At 40.5% G+C, this 23,651-nt stretch overlaps 1 protein-coding gene across 1 annotated transcript; it reads right to left on the bottom strand.

The window, feature by feature from the left end:
* Positions 1-1,365: 1,365 nt before the first annotated feature.
* Positions 1,366-23,636, bottom strand: rars1 (arginyl-tRNA synthetase 1). Its single transcript, XM_010734578.3, has 15 exons — positions 23,480-23,636; positions 21,260-21,394; positions 20,948-21,121; positions 19,668-19,776; positions 18,163-18,263; positions 17,896-18,017; positions 17,491-17,611; positions 16,737-16,866; positions 16,438-16,542; positions 15,913-16,091; positions 14,262-14,371; positions 12,293-12,398; positions 6,002-6,174; positions 3,395-3,642; positions 1,366-1,705 (listed from the first exon to the last, which is right to left on the bottom strand). The coding sequence occupies exons 1-15, from the start codon at positions 23,522-23,524 to the stop codon at positions 1,596-1,598; spliced, it is 1,968 nt and encodes a 655-aa protein (XP_010732880.2). The 5' UTR covers positions 23,525-23,636; the 3' UTR covers positions 1,366-1,595.
* Between the last annotated feature and the right edge of the window lie 15 nt (positions 23,637-23,651).

Genomic DNA, 23,651 nt, shown 5'->3' with positions numbered 1-23,651 from the left:
TAGTGTTTTAGTCACACCAATCGCTTACACATGCATAAAATCCAGCACACAGCCTTGAAATCTCCAAAGATTATAAACATTTAGAATCGGCTGCAAAGAGTCCAGGGACTTTAAAAGTTTAAAAGATTTCCCACAAGTTAGGACATGAACTTTCTGCCCCACTAAACATGCCACTGAACTGCTTCATGGCATGGATTTCCATGGCTGAGCAGCTGCACGGACATTACCACGTGAAATAAGTCTTGAGTTCATTGTGTCTACTATAAAGTTTGGTTGAGGAGGGTTGATGGACTGGGCCTGTTTTTTTACATTTGGAATAGATCCCTTAACTTCCAGTGAAGGTTGTTCGTAATATAACACAAAACAAGGCCCCATAACAACAGTTGGATGAGTTTGGGGAGGTGGAACTCGACTGACCCCCCCATAGCTTGGACCTCACCCCCACTGAACATCTTGGGGAGGAATTAGTACGTCGGTTGTGAGCCAGGTTTTCTTGTCCAACTACAGGGCCTCACAAATAACTATTTTGGCTCAAATTCAGACAGACAAACTCCAAGAACTCTTCCAAGAGGAGTGGCGGCTGTTATAGCTGCAAAGGGGGATCCTACTCCATGGTTTGAAAATGGTATGTCCAATAAGCTCTTATTAGTGTCTTTTATATTTTATATCCTGTCACTTCTTACTGGTCAAGTTGGGACCAGTCTTAGAACCCATCAGCTATTGTCTGATGACAATTTAGGAAAGTGGATTAGTGACTTCATTTGTGAGTATGACAGTAAAGAAGTTAAACAGACGTCCAGTGATATCCGATCGGTTCCTATATTACATTTGGGCCAATGGGTTGCAGGTCTTTTGCTCTCCAGACAGACTGCTGCAATGAAAGCCTGTTCAAACCTGACCGTATAATACTACTTGGACTACAAATGGAAACCAGAAGATTCTGCATACATATGCAGATACCCGTTTGTAGAGATTAAGTTGGGACAAATACATGAAAATACAAAGCATGTGTCAAAGAGTCATTGACTAAGTGTTAAAGCAGTGGAAGTTAAAAAACCCCCAACATGAATAAACTTTTAAAAGCATATTTTGATAGTGAGGGAGATAAGGATACAATCAACTCACCAAACAATCCAAAACTTATTGTGAGGATTGTGTCACAAAGAGCTCTTTGACAACAAGTCTGGCCTGAAACCATTAGGTATGACGCACAAAAGCCTCAGAGCTGCTGTGTAAACATATTTGTATTAGAGTTAAAGCTATGGAAATCATCATGTTTGACCTGGGCCGTCCTTTTTCTCATCTTTTCCAGTGTCAAAACAGTTTTACAGCATCTGCAAGGTGGAAATGACAGCAGACGTGATGTTTTGGTTTGGTATTGGTTCTTTAATAAAAAAGAAACTTGACATGAGATGTTAAGTAATACAGCTTTTCCTCCCAGGGTTGATATAATATCTGTGAAAATTATTTCTTTTCAAGTTTTGGCTTAAGGAAAGACACTCTTGTCACTTCTCCTCGTCATGGTCTTGGTTCTGAATTCTGGTGAACTTCGGCCTCTGGCAAAGGCTGGAGATGTGGTGGATCTATGACAACTATCACATCCTGTCGACGGGGTTGATTCCCAGGATGTCAAACCCTTTGGCCATGATGGCCGCTGTAGCATCACAGAGCAGCATCCTCCACATGTTCACCTTCACCACCTCACCTGGAGAGAGACAAAGATTTACAGTTTTAGATTCAGTCCAAGTCTTACAAAGCTCTGGCAAGATGAATCCCTGATCGGATGTTTTTATTTCTCCTTTTTGTTATGAGCAGAAAAGCAAAGTATAAAACATTCAGTGTTTGCAAACCGCACAGGTAAATATTGTAGTTTTTAACTCTACATTTACCTGAAAGATCTTGTCAAAATGACGTATAATTTACAAAGAAATAATAACATTCTTCTTTCCTTCTCGAGTGAAGATTGAGCCCTTTATACAATCAAAAAATGACAAGCATAACTGGGACACTTGTGAGATTGTTGATGTTCTGGAAAGGAAAATACAAGTAGTAACAGACAAGAAGGAAAAAAAAAAAGCAGAGATGAGGTGAAGAAGGTGAAGTCGTGCAGATTGAAGGGATGTGAAACAGTCAGAGGTGAAGCACAGAGCGACGCAAACAGAAAACAAAAAGGTCAGAGGGCAGACTTAATGATGCTACCATCACACAGCGACGGCCCGACCACCACGGCATCAAATGAAAATCAATGACCTGGACTTCTGCATCCACACGCCACATCCAAATTGCGACGCGGAGCAGAAATCCAATAAAAATTAAGTCTGTAAAGAGCAGCAGAGGCTGCATTAAACAGACAGCTCGTTAAAGGGGCGTGAACGCCGATGGCCATCGACAGACAGTAAAATGAGTTTGTAATTTTCACAAACATGCCAACGCATCCAAGAACACAGGACAACGATGGAGGGAGGCTGACGAGAAAGACTGTTTACGAAGGAAAAAGAAGGAAAGGAAGCCGAGCGTACATTTCAGTTTTGTGTGTTTATAAGTGAACAGATACAGATAGTTACTTTTTAAACTAAACTAAGCTGTAACTGGGCCGCCTTATAAATGCATCCATAATTCTGCAGATGCTCCCTGACACTTTTTGGGTCTGGCATGATGATCACCGTTGTCTTTTTTTGTGTTTGTAGTTTTGTAAATAAATGTATTTTCTTCGCCACCACCTTGTGTTATCTTTCTCTGTTGTGGGCTGTGACAACACAATAATTTACGGATTCCAGGATGTCCCAAAAGATCTTCTGTTTTTATCTTGTGTAGAAAAGTTAATAAAAAGTAGATCCAAGTCATTATTTATTGGATCCAGTTCAAGTACAGATAATACAGCAGGATCCACATCAAGGGTTCAGTGCTGCTGAACTGAACAGTGTTTTGGCCATAAAAGTGTAAATCTACCTCATGAAGCACGTTAGAGGTTGATTTTGATATGTTGACCACTTACCAATGTATGTTTTATTAAAATGCACTCTTTGAAATACATGTACAGTTTGTCAAAATGAAAAATATCTCCGTTCTCAGTCAACAAACCAAAATCACAAAGTAGTACTAACCTCCATCTGGAGTTGCTGCCACAGCCCTAACTCAGAATTAGCATAATTAAATAGCTCTAAGCCTGAAGTGGTAGCACTTCAGTGTACTGTGGGGATTAAATGCTAACATGAACAAGTGCAGGGTCAAGAGGGTTACTTCTCAGAGTGGAACCTCCTGTTTTTCACTCCAAATGAGAGCACAACACTCGTGAATTTTTACTTCTAGATCTACGGATTATTTTAAAGGAACCACATCACCAACGGCTAGCTTATCTACTTGTAGGCATCCAGGAGCTCTCTGTGCAGCGTACCTGTCTGTCTGTCCTTCTCCACGCAGTAGCAGCTGTCGTAGAACTCGGTGAAGGTGGTGGCGAGCTCGTACAGGTAGTCGCAGAGCGTGTGGAGCAGCAGATCATCCAGGATCTTCTGCAGGATCTCTGGGAAACGGAGGATGCACTTCCCCAGCTTCCACTCCTTCTCGTGGTCCAGGAGGACCTCCGAGGTCTCTGCCGCTTTCCTCAGAGTGGCCTCGTCGATGTTAGCCAGCCGAGCTATGGACCTACAGGAAGTCAGGAAAACCGTTAAATAACAAGGTCACAATAACAGCTTATAACCAACAACAACAACAACAACAACAACAACAACAACTGGTCCCACAGTTATTTACTTTTAATCAACCAGGGAAGCCTCACTGCATCTTGGCCAAGATAGTCAGCAACAACAAATCGATCGCCTCCATAGTTCAATTCATAGAGAATTCACATAATGAACATTTTTATTATGTACCATTAAAGCAGTGGTTGTCAAACTTTAAATCAGCTCAGAGAGCGGCAGACAGTAAATGCCTCAAGTCGAGTTGATTAAAGCGACGAACCACCTCTTCTCAAATACAACAATTTGCTGCTTTTCTCTGTCTAATATCGCTGTAAATGAAATATCTGTTGGTCGAACAGAATAAGCTATCCGTAGATGTCACATTGAGCCTCTGGGAAACTTAAATCAAGTTAACGAACACTGGACTTCTGAGGCTGATGCCAACATCTTTTAACACGAGCAAACAAGGGAAACTTTTAGATGAATTAGAAGTATTACTATTTTTTTTAAAAAGATGTGTACTGAGAAGGACATTTGCTGCGATATACTGGTATTGACGTTCTTTCTAAATCATTTGTTTCTTTCTGTTCTAGCTTTGTGGTTCCCACTCTAGTTATTGTTACGGTTGCAGGCTCTCTCCATCTCTTACTCTTATTTTGAATTTGAGACAATTTGAGACAGGTCCCAAGACCAAGACCTATCTCAAGTACTTACAACACTGGAACTGGGGTTCAACTGGTACACATCCGATTTCATTAATTTTAAAGAACTGCTAAGCGAGTCTTTAAAATCAGTGCACAGCATGTAAATTTGCAATTTGTCTGACTGATGTTACAATTCACCTTAAATGAAAGACGTTTCCAATGATGAATGAAGGATTAATAAATAAATAACACAACAAACTAAACTCAACTAACTTTTAAGACTTTTTTTTTTTTATAATAAGCAACAGTATTTCCCAACTATTTAATTGGGAAAACAATAATGTGTACAGAAATGATTACTTGCAGCCTCTTATCTGAGGCTGCCGTCCTGTTTTTCATTTCTATTAGGATGCTCAAAGTGTCTTTTCTTTGTCTTCTCTGACACTTGAACATACACACTGTGTGTTGCAGGGGGGGAGCAGTGAGTGCTCTATTGACTGAATGCAGGGACATCGAATCCACTCAGACGAGACAGCTCAAGCCCCCCTGCTGAAAAAAAAAAAAGAAGATCAATCTTTGCCGGGCACTCTGCCACCCTGAGTCTAACACCTCCAGGGAAGCTGGAGAGGAAGGAGATCAACGCAGCACTCTGCAGCCAGGAGACGGTCACTCGATACAGGGGATAAGGGGTGAGAAGAAATTGGGTCTCGCTGACTGGAAATACCCCGAAGACTAATCCTTTGCCACAAGCTCCCGCAAGGGCCAGCGAGGCTGATCTGATATGGGTAATGAAAGTATGCTGGTTCTGATGAGAGGATCTCTAACAGGACAGAGCAAAGAAGAGGGAGAAATGTGTCTGAGGAACTCAATTTAACTTTCGAGATACTTTCGGTGTCCCGAAGTTTGAACCTGAACGAGTGATTCATGTTACTATTCAGTGTCTTATGTTCCTTGATTAATAGATTTACTGGATGGTTGAATGGCTTCATTTCTCTTTTGCACAGCCATCTCTGTCACTTTTTTTGTTTCAACCAAGTGCGTCATCAGACGTGTTTTCGATTTACATCCAAATGTGTTGCAAACTTTCACAGAACTTCAAGTAATTCAGCAAACAACAGTGGTTTCAGTCTTTACACCTGATTTCAGCCGCAACCTTAGTGAGGACCAACACGTGGTCAAGTTCAACTCATCCTGAAGGTGTTGGGTGAGGTCAAGTTCTTCCATGCCAATCTGAGAAACCATTTCTTCACGGAGCTGACTTTGTGCAGAGAGGGCATTGACATGTTGAGTTCAATGTTAAATACATCACAGCTTACTCAGAAAAAGTTTTTCATTGACTACTAAGAGTTTTAGAGCATCAATCTTGAAATACAGGAGAAAAAAAAAAAGTTTATTTATTGTACTGACAAACTTGGCTAAAAGCAATTATCAAGCAATATTCAACAGCTTTGTCCAGTCTTTTGTGAAATACTCCAAATACTCCGCTTTTGATTCCATTTCAGTTGAAGGACGGATGTTTTCCTGTTGTTTTCAAGGTAAACTCACAATTGAACCTCAGTACAAAAAGAAGATTCGGTGGAAAAAAAGCTGAATGTTTCATTACTTTAGTACTGAACAGTATTTCAGCAGCCCAGAGGCAAAACATTCAGTTATACTGTGAACATTACAGTCAACCCTCACCTGATGCGGGTGAAGGCATAGAGGAGGTACGCCGCTGTGTTGCCCCGGTCATCCAACATCTTGTCAAACGAGAAGACGTAGTCGTTGATGCGGTTGTGGGAGAGGTCAGCGTATTTGATGCAGCCAAAAGCGACCGATCTCTGAGCTTTGGATAGTTCCTCCGGGGTCAGGACCTGCAGAAAGACCATTTAAGTTTCATTTCTTAGAGCGGATAGATTAAGGACAAGTATTGAGTAGACTATCTTTACAATCACCATTTTCCTCTCAACACTCTTTAAAGGCTTTAAATATTCTGATAACGCTGGAGCTTTTATCAGCTTGTAATTACTGCCGGCAGTTCTTCACCTTATACTTCTCAGAGTAAAACCAGTGAGATGAATTTAATCCAAATAATGAATCTAATTCTTGAACCTCAGGCGAAGATTAAATTGACTTATTAAGTCATAGCCTTCCCTTGAATCTGAGTCATGACGTGTTTGATACCAGAGGGAGTGAACAGAGTGATGAGGAACATTTGTGATATCATTCTACTGGAAAACAAACATTTCCAGTGAAGTGGAGCAAAACAGACCAAGGAAATGATTTGACAGTGAATGACAGGACAAAGAATGACAGAACAGGTCCCGATGTGACAGGAACAGAACAGGAATAGACAAAATAGTTGAGGACGAGACGTCAATAGGACATTGTTAATCGATAAGTTGACCCATTCACTGTTTTCCTCAGTTTGATTTCATCATAAATGAACATTTTGTGTTCTGGTTGTTCGTTGGACAAATGAGCTTTATAAAGATGTGACTTTGGGGCCCATTTTTCACCGTTTACTCCCATTTTAGAGATGAGTCATGGAAAAACAATCTACAGACTAATCCGGTGGGTGTAGAAACACTTCTGGGGAAGTGAAGTGCACACACGACTAGAGGAAGTGTGGAGCAGAAAAGTTTAAATCATTTGGAAACAAGTCTGCACCAAACGCCAGCAGAGCAATCAAGACTCAAATTTTTTGACAGGGAAGAAAATAAAAACTGGTGATGCTCATCGATCACATCAGTCAAGTCTAAAATATGAAGAAATCCGTCCTGCTCTTCAGTTTGCTGTCAATACAGCAGGAGAGTCTTCAAAACAGAAAGTAATGAGAAGCATCCACATAAACAAACGTGTTCATGTTCACTGAGCTTCTTTTGTTACCACTTTCCACAGAACTGTTCACAGCTGCTAAAAATTCAATCTATTTATTATGGAAGCACATTTCCGCCAAGGTGAACAAGTCATTATTTTCAAGTAAGTCCAAGTTACCAACCAACAAGTTATTATGTTGTGGTCCTATGTGAGATACCAAGTTTCTCCATTCATTTGAGTGGGGACAGTGTGTTTCGTCTGCGGCAGTGTGGGCTGCAGAGGTGTCCGGTAAAAAAAAAAATGCAGCCAAACTCAGCTGCTGCTACAACACAAGTTCTTCACCACTGGTTCTGTTACCGTTACTAGACCTTATTAAAAGAAGTGTATTTTGGTTGTTTAGCAATGTGAAGTGTTATTTTTCACCTCTACAGATAAAACCCAGAAAACATCTGAGCTGAGCCAGATCAAACTTTTGTGGAAGTTATTTCCCGATTCTTTTACAGCGGTTCCCTTCAGCACAAATAAACACACCTCTGACCCTGCCTGATCCTGTAAGTTATCACTTTGAAGTACTACGTCATTATTTTAAGGAAGTTTCTCATTATAAGGACTTGCAGATTTGTTTTCATCATATTACCAGAAATGGGCTTCCATAATTTCCACAAAGTTTGAAGTTTGGGAAGCACTCAGCATTAAAATCATGACTGAGTATAACGGTTGTTTAAAGCTAATGATTATTCAAATAATTGTTTTTGCCGTCGACCTAAACAGCGCAATATTGCAAAAAGTGGATTGCAAGCTCCCAGAGACCAAAGCAAGGCCTTCAAATCCCCTGTTCAGTCTCCCCAACAGTCTACTACAACTACAATCTAGTATCAGATATAAAGAAGCAAATTCTGACATATGACAAGCTTCAACCAGAGAATGTGTCACTTTTACTTGATAAATAATTTAACATAATAACAAAATCTGCTCCCGTTTTAATAATTGATTATTAATTTGACAGTTGACAAATTGCTGCAGCTCGAGATAAAATCCCAGTGACGAGCCATAGCAGGACAGGTCAGATAATTAACAGCTATGTAAGGACAGGACTTAAGAGGTCAGAGTACAGTGTGACACAACAGGACAGGGAATCACAGGACAAGACAGGAAAGAGACAGAACATAACAGGATACAAAAGACAAAACAAAAAATAGAACAGTAGTAAATAATAGATGACAGAAGAACAGAACTGAGTACAATATTACGACACAACTGGGGAAAAAAAAAAAAAGAAAGAAAGAAATCTTTAGCAGTGCAGACTAAGGTTTGTGGAGGCCAGGGTTGGGGTTTGTTTTAATGAGGCAGGGTTAGCAGATGGTAGACATGGGCACCGACCCAGACTGAGAGCACAGAGCCAGGCCAGAAGGGCCTGAAGGGAAACCGTGTTGGCTCCGATTTCCCACAACCTTCTCAGCATTAAAATCATTGCAGTTCAACTGGAAGTCACTGACTGTTTACACTGCACCAAGTGCTCCAGATAATACTTAACCAGGTCAGGTTTTGTTTTTTTTTGTTTTTTTCCCCCCTCATTTTTTCAGCCCCTTGCAACTTTAATTTCAGATACAAATCCCTTAACATCAGGAGTTGCAAACACATCCACTCGAATTAACAGAGAAGTCAGGATTTGCTGTGTGAAGTAAAGGGAAAACAGCAGCTAACTGTAGCCTTGGGATGAAGGAAAATGCTTGTCAGCAGATGTTTTCTGGGTTTAATCTGTTGAGGTGAAAAATAACACTTCACATTCCTAAACAACCAAAATACACTTCTTTTAATAAAGTCTAGTAACAGTAACAGAAGTACTGGTGAAGAACTTGTGTTGTAGCAGCAGCTGAGCTTGGGTAATTTGTGCGAGCAAGTCGGGGAGCTGCTGAGAACGCACTCATCAAGCCTTCCCTGGATGAAGAAAGGCTACAGAGGAAGTGATTAAGGTGCAATCTCACACTATCAAGATGGATGATTTCATAAACTGAATGTCGGGGAAAACAAACATCGGGCTCAAAGGAGTTTAAACTGAAATGCCTTGGCAACAAAATGTTCAGTTCTAGTCGGTAAAAAAAGTGAGCACCAAGAGTTCTTTTGATGAATGTGAATAAAGTAGACTATTTTTTAGCCACAGTAGAAGTGAGGCGCTTGGTTTGGCCATGTTTCGTCATGCTGTGCTTTGGATGGATTGCTATAAAATGTGGCACCACCATCATCACCATCGCCAAAACAAATTATTACAGAATCCACCTTTTGCTTTGATGACAGCTCTTGGCATCTTCTCAATCGGCTTCATGAGATGGTCACCCGGAATGGTTTTCCTCGACAGTCTTGAATTCACATATATGCCGAGCACTTGTGTTGGCTGCTTTGCCTTCACTCTGCGCTCCAATTCTTCCCAACTATCTCAGCTGGGTTCAGGTCGAGCTATTGTAGAGGCCAGTTCATCTGACGCAGCTCCTCAATGCTTCACGGTGGGAACCACACATGCAGATACTATCCATTCACCTTCTCTGCATCTCAAGACATGTTGGAACCAAAAATCTCAGATTTGACTGATCAGACCAAATTTGAGGTTTTCACTGATCTATTGTTTATTAATTGGATTAATGGTCCAAGCAGTTCTCTTCTTCTTTTCCCATTCAGTGTTTTCTTTCAACCTGATTCACGCCGTCTCCTCTGAACAGTTGATGCTGAGATGTGTCTGCTACTTGAACTCAGCATCCATGTGGGCTCTAATCTGAGGTGCTGTTAATTGGCGTTTGATGGTTTTTGAGACTGCACTTTAAGACACATTCAAAAGGTCTTGACATTTTCCGGATTGACTGACCTTCATATCTTAAAGTAAAGATGAACTGTGGTTTCTCTGGACTTAGCTGGGCGGATTACTACTGTTGCTGAATAGAGCTACTATATGGCACCTCTACCTCTGAACACAACAGATGTCTCACACTCATTGACAAGGCCAGAAATTCCTCCAATTAACTTTTGACAAGGGACACCTGTTAATTAAAATCATTCCAAGTGACTACCCCATGAAGCTGATTGAGAGAATGCCAAGAGTGTGCAAAGCTGCCATCAAGGCAAAAGGGGTCTACTTTACCACATTTTACCACATCATTGCATGTGTGTTGTTTCATAGTTTCCATGTCTAAAGTTACTACAATGTAGAAAGTAATCAAAATAAAGGAAAACCATTTAATGTGAAGGTGTCTCCAAACTTTTGAATGGTACTATATGTTACAATTCTTTGATATTGGTTGATCAAGTGATGATCACTTAAGTATAATCCATTTCCAAACAGTGTAGTGTGTCTTAATTTCTCTCTTGACGCTGGCTCGTTTTCAGCAATCTGAGGCAAAAATAGTCAGAAAAATCTTTGTTGTGGCTGCAGGAGGTTGACGCTCAGGAAGCAAAGAGGGACATGATGAAAAGATGGAGGGGAGGAAGAAAAGAATCAGAGCGAGTTTGTGTTCAAGAGAGACCACACGCAGTCCGGCTGTCCCCAGAGCTCATGAGAAGAAAGATTCCCTGCGACGTTGTTTCATATTTTAGTTTGCGGTCGTCTCTGGAGGCGTTCAGAAGGATCCGGGGTTTGGCTTGTGCCAGAAGAATTAATGGCTACTGTAGAGCGAGACAGTCATTACTGTAAAATAAGGCTTGTCATTCAGGGTGAATCGAAAGCCGGGCGCAAAGAGGAAATAATGAGCTGTTCACTGGACCGTCTCCCTCTTGCTAAATGGCTGCTTATCAAAGATTCAACATTTGAGACGAATATTGATACAATGATTTTAATACAAGCTCTGATGTTCTGCCAAAAATGATTAAATTTCTTTCTGCGTTAAAAGTTTGACCAATTATTCAGAGTAGAAATCATAGAAAGAAAGCAGACTTCTTACGGATGATTAAATATAAAGAGCTTTCATGAGGATTCAGAATTAAATATTCACCACAGATGTGCAAAAACATTAAAAACAACACGACTCCTGAGGTGCTGCGGTCGTGTTTGTTCATTTTTACCCAATTTAAATCTTTATCTTTTAATCCATGCAGAACTTTTTTTTCCTTTTTTGTTCATTTGTTCATCCCGGAAAGTCGGAGGATCACCAAAGTCAGCAGGAATCATCCTCATGGGTACATGAATGCTTGAACCAAACTTCATTATGATTCAATATTTTTGGATATTTTACCCAAGACCAAAGTGGACTTTTGAGTGTACAGACGAGACGAGGGAAGGGACATGTCAAAACAAAGGTGGATTGTAAGTGTTTGTTTATGCATTTCCACCTTAAGGCTACAGCTCCTACAACTTAGTACCACATTTAATGTATACTTTAACATACGACTAACTGGAAATTGGACGCACAAGTACGGCTCAAAAAGACTTTTGACCATAGAGGCCGGAGGTGCCACACTAATACCCTACTCACCACACCCTAACCTGTGGGCTCTTCATAAACCTGTGACACAGTCACAAACAGTCTATGGTTTGAAGGTTGAAGTTGTTTCTGTAGTAAGTGAACCTTGAATAAAGATTCATGGCCGTTATCAATAAACACTCACACACTGTTACTCTGGATACAACATTGTCAACAGTTTTCATAGGGACTATTTGTTCATTAGAAGTATTCACAGGCACGGTCACCTCTTAGGAAGAAGGTTCTAGAGTTGCATGATTTCTCTGTGTTCACTCCAGGTACTCCAATTTCTTCCCACAGTTCAAAGACATGCAGGTTTATATGTTAACTCAGCCCGAGGTGCGTCAGCCCTGTGATGAACTGGCAATTTGTCCAGGGTGTATTCTGCCTCTTGCCCAAAGTCAGCCAGGATCGGCCCATGATTCTGATAAGGATACATGGTCATGGAAAATGGATGGATGGATATTTTATCCATAGTAACAGGACCACACAGAGCCCAGACAGAAATGTTGATTTTCTGAATTTGAATTTTTTCTTAATTGAATCAAGGCAGAAATTTCAGATACCAATAACCTGGACAAATAAAACAAACTGTGCATGAGTAGAGAAAATTAACCAACTCTCGACTCGAGTTTGTGAGACGGCATCAGAAACAGTCCTGAATCAGAGGGAAATATCGTTATGATTTAAAAGCATAGGAAGGTAAAAAAAAGAGAGTAACTGTCACCTTGTCTCTCTCCTTCTCCTTCAGTTTGTCCATGGACCTTTTCAGTCCTTCCTCCAGCAGGTCCATCAGCCTCACCGTGTCTCCAGACCGGGTCTTAAACTTCTTCCTGAGCACGAAACAAGAGAAGCAAAAGTTCAGTGAGAGGAGCAACTCGAATCAGACGTCTCAACATCCCCAAACAGGTACTGAAGTTGGACTTTCTGTCCAAAATAATGACAACAAACTATTAGATTACTTCCGCCTGAGGGCGATTCATTTTGTACAATCAAGCAAATCAGATGAGCATTACAAGCCGAACATGAGCCAAAAATTTAATAACCCTCCCCCTCCTTCTTTTTCTCTGTTTACTTGCAACTATAACAGCTCCCCCCGTGGCTGAATTAAGCCCATATTGTCTGGATGAGCGATTATGAAAACAGCATGATAAATTTCTAATGGAGTTTGGAGTAGCGCAGACATTGTGGGGCCAATTTACGCCCCCTTAGGTTACCGTGGGGCGTTTAGCAGCACTTCGTTATGGCCTCTGCGAAGCGTAACGTCAACCTCCTGCCTGAGCACAACTCTTCTTCTCTGGACGATTGATTAGGACAAAACAACAGCTGACAGATCGGGTTGAATTATAGAGCCTGTTCACCTCTCAGCCGCACTGTAATCACTGCTTACTATTAAAGGAATAAATAATATACACACACACACACACACACACACACACAAAGCACAACTAAATGAAGCAGAGCGACAACAAAACTGCAAAGTGGAGGAGGAGGAGAAAAAAAAATCAGAAGGAAGAGAGGAAGAAGAAGACAAAAGGAGAAGATTAGGAAGAAGGAGGAAGTGGGAAGGAGGATGGGGGAGGACAAAGTCAGAAGAAGGAAGAAAATACCAAGGAAAGGAGGTGAACAAGAAGAAGGTGGAGGAAGAAGAAGAAAGAGATTGAGAAAAAGTTGAAGAAATGAGAAGGAGGAATAGAAAGTAGAAGACAAGGAAAGGAGGAGAAGGTGAAGATGAAGAAGAAAGGAAGAGGAGAAGAAAAACAAGGAGAAACAAGAAGAACAGAAGGAGAAAGGAGATGAACGAGAGGAGAAGGACAAAAAGGAAGAAGAGGAAAGAAGGAGAAGGGGGAGGAGAAGAAGAAGCACAACTTTTAAATGAATCTATTTTTGAAAAATGTCAAAACTTTCTGATTTCAGCTTCTGAATATTTTCTGGTTTCTTTTGTCCTCTGTGACAGTAAACTGCAAATCAACCAATCGATCAATCATTGGTCGCAGCTTTATTCTAGACAAACAGGACAAACTGTTTGTCTGCGTCGAAGCATCTCTGAAACTTTTAATTACCGTTGTCCTCCTGCAGAACCTCCTGCTCCTCACATGCTGAGTAATAACAGCTTAGGAGCTGCACTTCGAACAGTCGCTGTGCCGTTTGCCGAGCAGCAGCTGTACATTCTCCTTTTTATTTGTCAACGCTGTCGTGTAGTAAAGCTTCGTTTTTATGCCCGATAATAAATGTGATAAAAACACGAAGCAGTGAAGATACAGTGAAGGACATCCAGATGATTACAGAGTAGCGGCGGTGGAGCTGCTCGTCTTTGTTGCCTCTGATGACAGCGATTTGGGTTCGTGTTAAACTGTTATTAGGGTTTACGCAGATACAACACTCTGCATCGACACTGCCAGCCTCCATATTTAACCCTTTAACATCCACCAGTCTTAACTGACTGATCTGTAGATGTGAAATCGTGTGTGTTATGGCCTTTGAATTCCATCAGACTGGATTAGTCTCCCCATCTGCTGTTTTTACAGGAGACACGTAAATATGAAGTAAGAAGGCAGGAGACAATTAGCTTAGCTTAGCACAAAGACTGGCAGCAGGGGGAAATAGCTAGCCTGGCTCTGTCCAAACTTCCCATGAAGTACTCCTTGGTTTTACAACTGGACCATCAAATGTGATGTAATATCATCTAAACTCACTTGTCTTCACCCAGCACCACTCCAAAGCCTGCATGCTCCACGCGGGTCACCTGAGGGTCGTACCAGCCAATCATCTGAGCCGCAGCAAACACCACCTGGAAGTGTGTGGACTAAACGAGAGAAAAAAAGAAACACAAATTCAGTCTTTTTATTATTTTCATATTTATTTTCCTTTGTTTGAGGCAGCAGCTCTCTCTTTCTTGAGGACGGCTGAGGCTGATGTAATGTCATCAGTTTTGCAGATAATTGGTTATTAGGCTGTGGGCGGATTGTAATTTTGATCTGATGATGAAAAGTCAGAGGATCACTGGAGTCAAGAGGATTCATCCTTCATCAATGCTTGTACAAAATTATGTGCAAATCCATTGGCTAGATTTCTATTTCTTAAGATAAGTCAAAACTTGGACGTCATTCAACCTTTCCTGCGACACTTGATGATGCCGTCACCTTGGTAACGTTTCCCACAGGTCGTCTTGTATTTAGTGCTCAGGTCAATTCAGTTTCCTCAGCTTTAGTTTCAGTCAGACACTCTGCCTGTGCCTCTCTTCACTCTGTGGATGAGGTCTGTCTTCATAATCAACATTTTAAATTTTCAGCCTCCAACATGTGTAGGAAGCACGAAATCTGCCTCCGGGTCTCCCGCTAGTTGGACGTGCCTGGAACACCTTCAAATGAAGAAACCCTGGAGGATCATAATCACATACCCGAACCACCTCAGCTAGCTCCTTTCAACATGAAGGACCAGCGGCTCTACTGTGATCTCCCTACACATGTCTGAGTTCCTCACCCTATCTTTAATGCTGAGCCCAGACACCCTATGGAGGAAACTCATTCCGGCTGCTTGTGTCAACATTACATTTTTTCGATCACTACCTAAACTTCATGACCACAGGTGAGGGTTGCAACGTAGCTTGATTGGTCGAGTACAACACAGGAAGCACAAATCCTTTTATGCATCTCGTGCTCTATTTCACTTGTGAAGAAGATCCTGAGATACCTGAACTCCTCACTCCAAAACCATGGAGAGCACTCCACCATTTTCTGGCAGAGAACTTAGACATGATGGTGCAGGCGTCTTAACGCAGTCTGATAAAGCCAACAGGAATGTGTCGACTGCATAAAGCAGCACGTTATTCTGAGGTTACCAAACTGGACAGTCTCTTTACCGAGGCTGCATCTTGAAACCCCGTCCATGAACATCACGGAAAGGATCAGAGACAATGGGGAAACCATGGTGGAGTCCAACACCCACCAAATCATGCTTATCTTTATGCAAACATGGACACAGTTCTCACTTTGTTTCTACAAGTTCTTGATTAGAGGCTAGAAGGAGCTGCCACCCTGTGGTCCCACCACCTGCAGGGATAGGCAGTGTAGTTGGGTACAGGCGGCATGCAATGACAGAGGTCTAGGAATGCTGACTCCTGGTGTTGCAGACTAATCCAAAGGACATGAATTAGTCCTAGAAGATCAAAGGTAATGTAATGCAACCACGGTGAAAAACAAGATTCTGTTGCTTGAAGTACTGCTCAACTGTTAAACAAATAGATATTTTAAATTAAAAAGTTTTTGAATACATTTTTGTCCATCTCCTACATTTGTACTCTCAGTTATCCTTGTTTGCCTTTCTTCTCCTCTTCTCTCCACCTACCTGCCCGCTGTCTGTGACGTAGATGATGATGTCGGCTTTCTCGTCAAAGAGTCGCTGACGCAGGGCCGCGAGGTCCGACGTGTCGTAAGTGTAGCCACCGTCAGACTTGACGATGGTGAGGGGGATGGACTGCCCAGGGACGAAGACAATTTTACGACCCTCATCCAGCTGTGCAAAGCCTGAGGAGAGAGACAGAGACACAGAGGGAGGGAGGGGAAATGAGAGACAATGATGAAAAATTATGGTTTTAAGAGAAAGAAATAACATAGGAATGATACGAGGAGAAAAAGGAGAAAGAGTGGATAATGAGTCAAATAAAGAAAGTGCAGAAAAAAAGAGGAAATTGAGGGTAAAAAAGAAGAATTTAGAAGACCCAAAAAAAGAGGATATCTATGAGACAATACTGCCCCCTGGTGGTCAAACCATATGAAGGCACAACCAGAACATTGTAAAGAAGCTCAAGCTGAGACCCACAAAACACATTAAAGTGGATCAAAATGTTACAAAATGTATGTCCACACCGACCTTCCTTTTCAAACTCCTTCACCACGTCCGTCATCATGTCCTGGTAGTATGACTCTCCTCTCTCGATGATGCTGACGTCCAGGCAGTCGTAAACCCTCTGAAACTCTGAAACACACAATATGCCATGAAGCGTTTGTTTTAAAAAAATTGTAATATCAAGAAGACAAAAGCTAGAACAACTGAACGTTTATTTAGGAAGTTGTAATGACCTTGTTGTTGTAGTTCTTACATGTCTACATGGACTACATTACCCAGGATTATTCCTTTAATATTAAAGCCGCACAAACATAAACGTCTACCTTTCCTGGAGACGTCACAGATCAGGTTCCAGCCTTTAATAATGTCGGGCTCTTTGCTCTGCAGTCTGACGACACACTGGTACGCTCGCTTCTTAAAGTCCTCCTCCTCGTCGAAGCGCTTCTTCGACTCCTGGTTGAGTGAAATGGACGAGGTGAGGAGGAGAAATGATGTAGAGAAAAACAGGAATTGAGAGAACGGTGGACACAAAAAGAGTCGATGTAAGAAGTAAATGAGGCGTGGAAGGCGACAGCAGAGAGAAAGGACAATGTTATGCTTATATACATCTACAGTACTGCAGACACATGATGCCACACCGAATATTTTTACATCAACTGTCGATAAATTTACTTTATTTATCAAATTATATCTGGGCCAGAAGCAACGTCTGAGTGGCCCAGCCAACATAAATCTGACCACATATATGTATAGAAGTAGCTAGTCTAGTAAGTAGCTTCCTTCTCATCTCTGTTGAGAACTGTAGCACCGACTGGGCAGGATGTTTACAGACACAGGGACACCAGGTGAGTTCGACCACGTTTAGAAATCTTTTCAGAACATCACCTCCCAGTCTGACACTTCAACTATCACACAGTTGAAAGCCTCAGATGTTTTCGAAGCCGTGGATGTAGGTTTTTGACAGCTAATGCTCAAAGAGTTTTCACAAACACTGCAGTAACGACAGTCGAATATGTAGGTGTATGAGGGATATATGTTTAAGTCAGAAAGACAGAAACAGGTGGAGTTCTGACTGACTTTGTAGAAGGCCTGCAGGTCACTGATGGGAGGGGAGATGGTCAGGTAATTTGGGAATTGATCCTGCAGGTGGGCAATCAGCATCCCAAACTGGGTCCCCCAGTCTCCAACATGGTTCAACCTGAGAATATAAACAAAGTCGAGAACTGACAAAATACCGGAGATAAAGATTGTTCAGTCGGTCAGTTTGTCTATCCAACATGTCAGTAACTCAGATTTCTTAGTGAGGACAAAAATTTGTTAGATATTTTCTACCCTCACGTCTTAAGTTCACCTCCAACGTGCTGACTCGAGAGAGAAAGAAAACTTTAAAACTGCTGGATGTTGTACAGCAAGCTTCACCGTGCTGAGCGGCGTTTGATCATCTATCAGGTGCAGCAGGGTTTTTTTTTTTTATGAACTGACCTCAGAACGTCGTAGCCCAGAAACTCAAACAGTCGACACATGCTCTCCCCGATGATGGTGGAGCGCAGGTGACCCACGTGCATCTCTTTGGCGATGTTGGGGGAGGAGAAGTCCACCACTACCTGAGCAACACACAAACAGACAACACCGGACATGAGATGACATGCAGAGGGGTTCAGTTAGAAGAATAAAAGGTGAACTGCTAAAGATTTTGCTTTAGGAACACTGGGGAATCTCATATTGCAATATTTTAGGAGTGTGAAGAACCTTCTTCTTGGCGGCCAGTGGGGGCGGCTGCACTCCGTTGACCAGCAGGTTGCTTAACAGTTTGGACACGAACGCCCTCTTCAGGTGAATGTTGATGAACCCTGAAGACACAAAAGGCATCGAAGAGGACGAATCAAGATTTGAGTCTCCTGATGACGAAAACTGTCTGACATCAACACATCTGCTTCGATCAAATGTTGTGCTCTGTGAGTTTGTGTTTTCTCAACACTTCATGATGTTGCTTCATGCTACAACTAACGATTAGCTTCTCAATTAATCGATTACTTCTCTGGTCCATAAAATGTTTTCCAAAGTCTAGAGTGACGTCCTAAAGTGTTTAGTTTTGTCCACAACTCTAAAGATATTCAGTTTACTGTCATAGACGACTAAAGAAACTGGAAGATATTCACATTTAAAAAGCTGAAATGCGAATTTGGATTTATCCTTAATAAAATGACTCAAAACGATCAATACATTATCAAAATAGTTGGTGATTGACCCAGTTGGAGCTCTGATGTTACCATAAAAGCTTGTAGTTTCACAGTATTTTTAACTTGTTATAAATAACTGTGAAAATCCTGCAAAAATGTTCAAAATGTATTTTTTTACATCATTCTCATTCACAAAACTTTCGTAAGGCTGCACTCAAAGTTTGCTACTAATACAAACCTAAAGTCTTAAACAACCTGTTTAGTCCATGAAAAAAAGATTAACTTTACTTTTCTTATAGTAAAACTAGTGGGTACTATTATTTCTTGAAATGAAAAAATAAGCCCACGTTGATTTGACTGAATGGTATTCCTTCATATATCAGAGTTGTAAGGCTGGTTGTTTGTTGTGTTACGAAATTTACATCAGTGTTAAAGTGCACATCATTAATGTTAATTCTTCATAGCTTAGCATTCCCATATGTTATATTATACTGCAGTTTAATGCTCTTTGCATTCTGCTAATCAGCAGTTGTCTGTAATGATAAAGAAATTTAATCTAATCTAACTTGCATATCAGAAATGATCGCATTGTATATGACACATCTACAGAATAGGGGAAATCATGCCTCTCTTAGGTTTTTCATTTTTATTCTTTCGTTTCATTTTATTATTTGTATCATGTTTTTTTATGATTAGACTGTAACACCCAACGGTTTCTCCACTCTCTTCATATGTGCTGTTAAGATCACCACTTCACCAACAATCAAGCGATCGTCCTGTTGCCTCCACCTCGTTTACAGTCTTTATTTTGTGGGTAGTTAAATCTTATACTCTGTGTATTTATATTAAATATGTATATTATTTTTGTACATTACCCATTTTTGTTTTTATTAATTTGTTTTGTTTGGGCAACAACATGTTTGTATGTAAATTGACACCACCTTAAATCTTGCCTAGGGCGGCAAATTGGTTAGGGCCAGGACTGATGTTCACATTGAAAAAAAAAACCTCAATAATCGGGAAACACCAAAGTGCAGTAAGCAGCGAGGTAATCGCTCTCTGACAGTTTGATACCTGGTCCTGCAATTTCAGTTTTTTCGACGAGTTCGTTGTCTGGAAGGTTCTGGATGATCTTCTCCGCAATTTCCCTTGGGTTGATTTTCACTCCCTTTGCCTTCAGCATCTGCAGAAGCACAAAATCAGAGAAAGAGGGATTGGTACAACACTTTCCATCAAGGAACTTTTTCTGAACTGTCAGACAGCTAACAGCAGCATATCCCTAAAGATCTCTAAACAGCTAAACACTGTGTGTGTAGTAGCTTTTTTTTTTGTTGACAAGTTTCATTTAAAAATTGACACATTGGATTTTTACAGATGATGAAATGATCAAATGGTTGTGCTGGTTCAGCAGAACAATAAAAGGCTGCAATGTTATAATGAAAAGCTTCTAAATACACTCAGGTCAATAGACATGTTGTTAAAAATTGGATATCAAACTGACAGTTCGGGTTATTTGAGGTGGAATTAGTCAGTGTAGACAGCAATGAGCACGCCCCCAGTTAGGAGAAGGAGACAGGAAGATCAGCATGAAGCAAAGTAATGTACTATTTTAGACACATTAAGTCAAAGTACACTGTACACTATATTTACAATATCTTCATTGTTTCACCTCACCGTCAGGCAGTTTATGACAGGAAACTGAAGCCATATATATGTCTTTCTCCAAAGTCGCCAGACTCCATTTACAAAAACACAAATTTTTACCTCACGGCACACGGGAGTTGCTGGTATACTGCTGCCTCGATTGGTTAGTTACAACAGATACACCAGCAAGTCTGCAAGCTTAAATATTTGTTTTTGTGAATGGAGTCTGGTGGCTTTGGAGAGAGCATCGGTCAATATATAAACACCAGGTGGAAAGGGCTGCCTGATTGCAAGGTAAAGCGGTAAAAATATTCTAAATATTGCGTACACGTGTCTAAAATTCTGTTTTGGTGCTGCCCCTGTCTACATACATTACTTCAGTTCATGCTGGTTCTTCTAACTGCTTCTCCAAACTGGGGGTGTGCCGACTGTTGTCACACTGACTATGGACACTACAAATAACCTGAACTACCCCTTGAAGTTAAGATCCTTCCTGAGGACAGGTTTGTTTGTGACTGAAAATAAAATAATGTTTTAAAATCTTTACTTTCATTATTAAAAAAGCATTCAAGGAAAATCAAGGCTTGAGATGTAACTAAAATCAAGACATTTAAATCATTTCAAGCTCTGTGGACTCTCATGGACACTCATTAAGCCCCAGTTAAAGAGTCATTTTCTAGGATCCACACAGACAGACTTGGCGATCTCACCTGGGCCATGGCCATGGCACTGTTGCACTGATAGTCTCCAAACTTGGCCTGCTGGTTAGGCGCGACGGCCAGTGGAGGGTTGTCCAGCTCGGGGCAGGCAGCCCGGATGGCCTCGCCGAAAACCTCCTGGAGGCGCTGGTTGATGTTCATCATGGTCCTCTCCTCCTGCAGTCCCTGAAAACAGACATCAAAAACATCATGGAGGAAGGAGGAAGAAAAGGAACATACAGGGATGCTTTGTTTAAGTGCAGCAGCCATATTTTTAGCAAAATGGCTGCAGAAAAGTGAATCTGCTGTTGCTGTGTCACTCACCCTCTTTAGGATGTTGAGACGGTACTTCAGCCTGGCGTTTTCCTCCCGCAGCTCCTCCAGACGTGCAGATGCGTTCAGGTCCTGTGGGTTTTTTAGACTTTCTATCTCTGCAGAGAGACTTTGGATGTCCTGCTCCTGAAAAAAAAACAACAAAGACTCAGTATGACTCTCTGAGGATAAACTAATAAAAAACAATAATAATAATAATAATAATAAAATAATATAATAATATATAAAAAAAGACGTTGTTTGTAATTAAGAGTTTCAGTATCAAAGTGATCCACTGATAGATAGTTTTAAATAGAAGTGAGACAAAGTCAATAAACAATACTGCACAATGTTTCTCTATAAAGTAAAGCATCACTTTTAAAGTGGCTGTAACTGCAAACACACAAAAAGTTCTTTGTTTATTATTTTAAATATATATATATATTATATATATATATATATATATATATATGATTATATATATATTATATATACAAAGAACTTTTTTGTGTGTATATATTTATTTATTTATTTATTATTTTGTTTTAATGAAATACTGAAATCATGTTAATAATTCACATTTAGCTTTCTTTCTGACCTAGGTGTGTGGTTCCCAATCAGTGAAATTACTGTTTTGTACATTAATGGTTACAGACTCTCTCTCCATGTCCCTACACTCATACTTTCAGGATAATTAATTTACCAAAAGAAAAAAAAGAGACAAATCGCACAATAAAAGTTACAATAAATTTGACATAACATTATTTTTGTTCAGATTTTTTTTCCCGATAATCACAATATCAGTATCGTGAAATTGTTTAGCCACTATGTAGTGAAAAAACATCAGGCTGCAAACACAATAAAATGCTCAACGTTATTTCAAGAATCACTCTGAACAATCATGAATCATGTTTCCCAAAATTAAACAGAATTAGACTATGACAATACAGAGCATATCAATGTTTCACTCATTCACTGACTCGTTTGGAACAGACACTAAAAAAAAAAAAATACATTTTTAGTTTTGAGGGGAAAAGAATATGTATTTCTTCTGTTTGAATACTTTTATTGTCATGTGACTATTATATATCTGAATATACTTCCTCTGCTTTTGAACAGTGAATCTGAATCATAAACATTTAGCCTACGAAACTGTGTGAACTATTTCAATGTATTAAATACTGAGAATAAATTAGGCAAGAAAGGAGTTTTATTGCACGAGTTCAGAAAGTCAGATTGAAACCAAAAGGCTGCCTCACATGATGCAACATCCGAATAACTTAAATCATGTGAAACTATGTCAGAGTGTGTTGGTTGAATTGTTCCAGGCCGGACTATCAAACGCTGCAGAAATATAATCAGTAATATTTTTTGATTGAGTACAGTTTGAGGAAAAACGCCCAGAAATGTAGAAATTATAGAAAGTAAATGCTCCTTTTCTTTAGTATCAAAATAATCCTCTGACATTTTGTGGTACATTGTTGACAGGAAATCAGAAAAATCAGAATGAAACCAAAAGTTCACTCCTTCACATGATGCAACAAACACACAATTACAAACCGACCAAAAGTCCCTGAAACTCACATAATAAACCAACTATGTTAGACTGTGCTGACTGAAAGTATTTTAAATACATTAGATAAACTTATTTATTTTGTATATGACAGAAAATAAACATCCAGGATCCACTAGAGGTCCCCAAACATAACATCAGGTAGAAGATAGATTGTACCTGTAACATATTTAATTTGACATTTCATGAATTACATTAGTATTGTGTGATATGTTCTCTATGGACATTTATTTACTCGCACTAGTTAATTTAATATTTAATATTTGGGTGATTGTCAACAGAGTCACAAATCTATAAGATCATCTCATTAAAAAATTTGACATTAAGTAATTACCAAAACTTTGTATCAATAAATATATATCAAAAATACTATTGACAGCTACTGGGAATGACAGCAACAGCAAAGTTTCACTAAAATAAGTGAGGTTTGGTGTCAGGTTTGTCAGCCGAATTTAAGAGTAGAGCTTACTTATTCAGCTTTTATTAATTATGTTGATTTGCCGTGTGGTTGTTTACGCTGGCAGGCACAAACACATTAAATGTGCAGCTTCTTGGCTGAGGTTTGGCGCCGCGCCCGCTCCTGTGAACCGGCATGCTGCTGCCTGACACGTCTAAGCTCGCTGACCAGCGTCAGCTTCATCCACAGACAGGCCGCTTACCTGCTGCTGCAGCCGGGCTGTGTACTCGGTTACAGGGTCTCCCATCTTTGTGAAACACCGGAGAGAAACTCTGCTGTCGGCTGGATGTGGAAACTCGTGGCTGATGAAACAAACTGCGAGAGAGGAGGAGGAGGAAGTCACAACTTTCTGCTACACATCCGGTACTGGTGGC

This window comes from Larimichthys crocea, chromosome XXII (genome assembly GCF_000972845.2).
Source record: "Larimichthys crocea isolate SSNF chromosome XXII, L_crocea_2.0, whole genome shotgun sequence".
Lineage (NCBI taxonomy): Eukaryota > Metazoa > Chordata > Actinopteri > Sciaenidae > Larimichthys > Larimichthys crocea.
Note: the sequence above shows the minus strand (reverse complement) of the source record. Positions and strands in the feature narration are given on the sequence as shown.